Source organism: Patagioenas fasciata, chromosome 9 (assembly GCF_037038585.1).
Source record: "Patagioenas fasciata isolate bPatFas1 chromosome 9, bPatFas1.hap1, whole genome shotgun sequence".
Taxonomy (NCBI): Eukaryota; Metazoa; Chordata; class Aves; order Columbiformes; family Columbidae; genus Patagioenas; species Patagioenas fasciata.
This window is the reverse complement of record NC_092528.1, coordinates 1350088-1354987: the sequence shown is the minus strand read 5'-3', so window position 1 is coordinate 1354987 and position 4900 is coordinate 1350088. Positions and strand designations below refer to the sequence as shown.

Sequence of the window (4900 nt, the reverse complement as noted above, 5' to 3'; positions counted from 1 at the left end):
CACCCCAGGGCTGTGCCGGGGCAGGGACTCTGCCACCTGCCAGGGTCAGCGCTCAGCCTGCCCAGGAAGATCCCATCGCAGAAACTGCTGGGGAAATGAGCGTTCGCCCAAAGGTGCTTCTGCTGTGGAGAGGGTGCTGTGTGGGTCAGGGCTGCTCAGAGCTCCAGATCACCACACAGACATGGCAGAGAGTCCTTCTGAAACACAACATCAAGACAGGAACAGCTGCAAGGGAAGGAGTCTGTGCTTTCAGTTTTCCACTCTTGGTTGTCTGGGTGTGCAGTGGGAGATGGGGATCTATTTCGCTCTTTGGAGAAGACACTGAGACCCTAGTTCTCATTAGGACTTGTCTGAGCTGCTCCTGAGCCCCTGCACACACAGAGCTGTCCCTGGGCAGTGCCAGGAGGTGTGAGCAGGACAGAGCTGAGCACACAGCGGGTGGGACGGGGTCTGTGACACTGACAGGGAGCAGACCCACGGACAGAGACACAGCTGCAGGAGCACAGACATGGACAGGGTGATAGACCAGAAATGCTGGGGAGGGGATTCAGGACCCCCCTGCCATTCCCTGCAGTGCAGACACATTTCTCAGTTCAACCCCTGGTCTCCTCTCCTCCCCAGCAGAGCCTCTGCCCCAAAGCCATGGGGTCCAGGTCACGAGTCTCCACCTCTAGCAGCTGGACCTCCAGGTGAAGGGTTCCTGGAATGTGGAACACAAAAAGGTGCTAAAAGTACTTGCTCTACAGTGTCATTATGTAAGTGGCAGCAGCACAGCCAGGTAAGGAGAAGGTTCCACAGCATGCCCATCTGCCTTTCTGTCCTTGCTTTATTTTCTGGTAGCACTGCAGTGTCCTTCCCTGTTTCTCCACCTGTTCCTGGAGCTCTTATTCTCTGGGTATGGGGTGGGAGTGTGGGTCAGTTTTTGTTCTGCCACCAATTCAGTGAATTTTACCTTACAGCTGTGTCCATGGAAACTGCATGCCCAACTGCATTTTAAACTTGGATGAACTGTTTTTCTCAGCTGGTAGAAAGAGAGAATGAGCTGAAACGTCCCTCCATCAGGGAGGGGGTTTACCGTGAGAAATAGCATGTTGGTTTTCCAGAGAGAAGTCTCCTCTAACTCATCACTGTCTTTTCCTCCTTGCACAGGTCATCATGCCCACAGACAGCAAATGTCCAACAGCAGCTCCATCACCCAGTTCCTCCTCCTGCCATTCGCAGACACACAGGAGCTGCAGCTCTTGCACTTCTGGCTCTTCCTGGGCATCTACCTGGCTGCCCTCCTGGGCAACGGCCTCATCATCACCACCATAGCCTGGGACCAGCACCTCCACACCCCCATGTACTTCTTCCTGCTCAACCTCGCCCTCCTTGACCTGGGTTGCATCTCCACCACTCTCCCCAAGTCCATGTCCAGCTCCCCCTGGGACACCAGGGCAATTTCTTATATGGGATGTGCTTCCCAAGTCTTTCTGTTTTCCTTTTTCATTTCAGCAGAGTTGTATCTTCTCACTGTCATGTCCTACGACCGCTACGTTGCCATCTGCAAACCCCTGCATTACGGGACCCTCCTGGGCAGCAGAGCTTGTGTCCACATGGCAGCAGCTGCCTGGGCCACTGGGTTTCTCTATGCTCTGCTGCACACGGCCAATACATTTTCACTGCCCCTGTGCAAGGGCAATGCCCTGGGCCAGTTCTTCTGTGAAATCCCCCAGATCCTCAAGCTCTCATGTTCCAACACCTACATCAAGGAACTTGGGCTTATTGTGGTTAGTCTTTTAGTAGCATTTGGGTGTTTTGTGTTCATCGTGGTGTCCTATGTGCAGATCTTCAGGGCCGTGCTGAGGATCCCCTCTGAGCAGGGACAGTACAAAGCCTTTTCCACCTGCCTCCCTCACCTGGCCGTGGTCTCCCTGTACGTCAGCACTGGCATGTTTGCCTACCTGAAGGCCCCCTCCATCTCCTCCCCATCCCTGGACCTGACGATGGCCGTTCTGTACTCGGTGGTGCCTCCAGCAGTGAACCCCGTCATTTACAGCATGAGGAACCAGGAGCTCAAGGATGCCCTGTGGAAACTGATGACTGGATTATTTTGTGAAACAACAAATTTCCCATCTCCTTCTGCATAGCAGTTTTAATGTAACTAATTTTAGGCCTAGCCTGTCATCTCTATTTTTTTTGTTGGTGGTGTTTCTATTGTGATAATGTTGTCATCCCCTTTCAAATTCACTGTCTGCTGTTCTTATAACAACTGACTGTGCCCTTTGTGTATTTAAACAAATTAAAGAGCCCTGTAGTGACTTATTTTCATGAGATCCTTTCACCAAGGCCTTTTTGAAGCTGCAGGGACAGTTCCTGTGTATCATGGGAGGAGGGGAAAAGAGTCCAGCCTGGCAGCACTGCCAGGGAGCAGCAGCGCTTGTTCTTCCAGAGCTGTTCTGGTTCCACTGCCACACTCTCCTTCTCATCCCTTGTGTTGGTGCAAGGCCTGAGTGCTCTGGCAGCTTGGTCCCCGTCCTGCTGTGTGTCAGTGCTGTGAGCGCAGGCAGGGACAGGCAATGGGCACTGCTGTCACAGAGGTGGCCTCACAACAGCCTTTCCAGGTAGAATGGTGATCTCCTATGGGTAGAGCATGATGGTTTAGGTCTTCCTCCAAAGATTCTCTAAAGAATATGCATATGAAAGTGGCCATGGATGCAAACCCCAGTGTACAGCTGAACAGTGTGTGTGCGCAGGGCTGGCACACAGCAGTGTCCTCTCACAGCCAGGCCTCCTGCCAGAGACCTGCAGGAGCAGCAGAGCAGGGGCTGCGCTGTGCCCCTGTGCACTGGACACCCCTCAGAAGGAGCCACAGGGCATCATCATGGACTGGCCCCTCACAACCACCATTTCCAGCCCTGCGCTCTCACCGAAAGAGGCTGTTCTTCCCTCCATGGATGGACACTCAATGACTGGTTCAGCAGTCCATGTTTGCTTTGGACAGATGAGATGAGAGCATGCACATCATGTACGTGAGGTGACATGAACGTGAGTGAGCACAAACACCATCAACTACTCCTTTCCATTCTGTGAAGGTCTGTGGAACACACGAGGTCTTGAGCTCACTTCATATTGGGAGGAACAACCTATGGGAAATCACCTGAAAGCAGCACTGGGTTGTGCTTCCTTTGACTGAGGTCCCCATGTCCATTCCTCATGATGCGGGACATCTCAGATGAGTCCAGAGCAGGTGACACAGCAGAGGGGTGAGGTGTCTCCCATCCTTTGGGAGTGGCAACAGGAAGCCAGAAGGACACTGTGACTCCTGCCTCTGTGTGTAAAAGGGACAGACTCGGTCTCTGAGCATCCCTGGGTGCATAAGGAGCCCATGAAACCAGTGGACAGCTGACAGAACCCTGATATTTATGTCAAAAGTGCCATAGAAACCAGATGGTTCTTGGGTCCTTAGAAAACACAGACCTCAAACCCATCTTCAAGAAGAGCAGGCGTAGGAACTGGGAGAATAACAGGCTGGCCAATCTATCTCCGTCCCTGGGAAGGGGATGGGACACGTCCTCCTGCAGCCGTTTCCAGGAATGTGAAGGACAAGGAAGGGACTGCTGAACCCAAATGGACAGGGGAAAGAAAGGCATGTTGTGTACAGGGAGTTTGCAAGGCTCAGCCATGGTCTCCTTCTGGCCAGAGTGGTGCTGATGGTGCTCAAGAAGTGGATGCTGGGTGGGAAGTTGGCTGAACCGTCAAGCCCAAATATCATCAGTAGTACAAAGTGCTCCGTGCAGCCAGTTACTGGTGTCATCTCTCAGTGACCAGCACTTGGGCAACACTGTTGAACATCTTTATTCTCCCCTCCTATGATGTAACGGAGTGAACTTTCAGTGCCTTTGAGGATGATGGAGTCCTTGAGCAACCTCACCTGGTTCACTCTGCCCTGAGCAGGAGAGTGAGACAAGATGAGTGAGACAAGATGAGTGAGACAAGGGTTCTCTGCAAACCTGAGTTATTCTGTGATTTCACAGAATTTTTGCCTTGGAGAGGTTTCTGGAGAGGGAATAGGTAGAATAATAATAATAAAAATAAATAAATATATGAAAAATAAGGCTGTAGAGGAGATCTAGAAGGTGTTAACATAAAAACAGCAGTTCCAGTGAGGAGTGCTTTTCACTCACAGTGTTAGTGGGAAATATATTTGACAAATTTGAACAAGGTGAGGAAGCGAGATGGGTGTCTGCAGCCTGTGGGAAAGAGGGGCAGGTATAGGACTGAGTAGAACACGCTTCAGTCTTGGGAGGTCCTGGGTGCTAAGGAGGAAGATGGATGAGTGTGGTATTATGAGGTCAGTTGTGTTTTAGACACTCATAATCCAATCAGAATCCTGTGGCTGTGAATGGGACAGTGAGGTCAGTTCTGTCTCTGGAGGTGACAGTCCAGCAGCAGGGACGTGGCTGGGAAAGAACCTCTGCCAAGGTACCCACAGGCCCTACCCAGGAGATTGGTAGGAGATGCCTTAGAGATGTGTTATCATGTCCATCCCACCTGAGAACATGACGGGACAGCAGCAGGAACATGGTCGTGTCTGTCAGAGAAGCTGAGCGGCCCGTAGCAGTCATGGGATTTAGAAAATCATGTTGAGGTCAGGTAAAAGACAACAAGAAGCCTAATGGGTTGGGTTCCTTGCATGAAGGGCAGTTTCTGAAGCGGCTGAGCTTTCCATGGTAGTTAGAAAAAGCAGAAGAGAGAAAAAAAAAAAAATGCAAAGTGCAATTTGGAAGGTGAGGATTGGATATGAGGAGTAAGAAATGTCAGTGGAAGGGCAGTGCTGTGGTGCAAGAGGTCACCCAGAGGGAGCTGGATCAGCCCATGGTTTGTGTTCCAAGGAGCAGCCAGCGAGGGTGCAGACACA

General features: G+C 51.6%; 1 protein-coding gene across 1 annotated transcript; it reads left to right on the top strand.

Moving 5' to 3' along the window:
* The first annotated feature begins 1172 nt into the window (after positions 1–1172).
* Positions 1173–2129, top strand: LOC139828666 (olfactory receptor 14A16-like). Its single transcript, XM_071812808.1, has one exon. The coding sequence runs from the start codon at positions 1173–1175 to the stop codon at positions 2127–2129; it is 957 nt and encodes a 318-aa protein (XP_071668909.1).
* The last annotated feature ends 2771 nt before the right edge of the window (positions 2130–4900 follow it).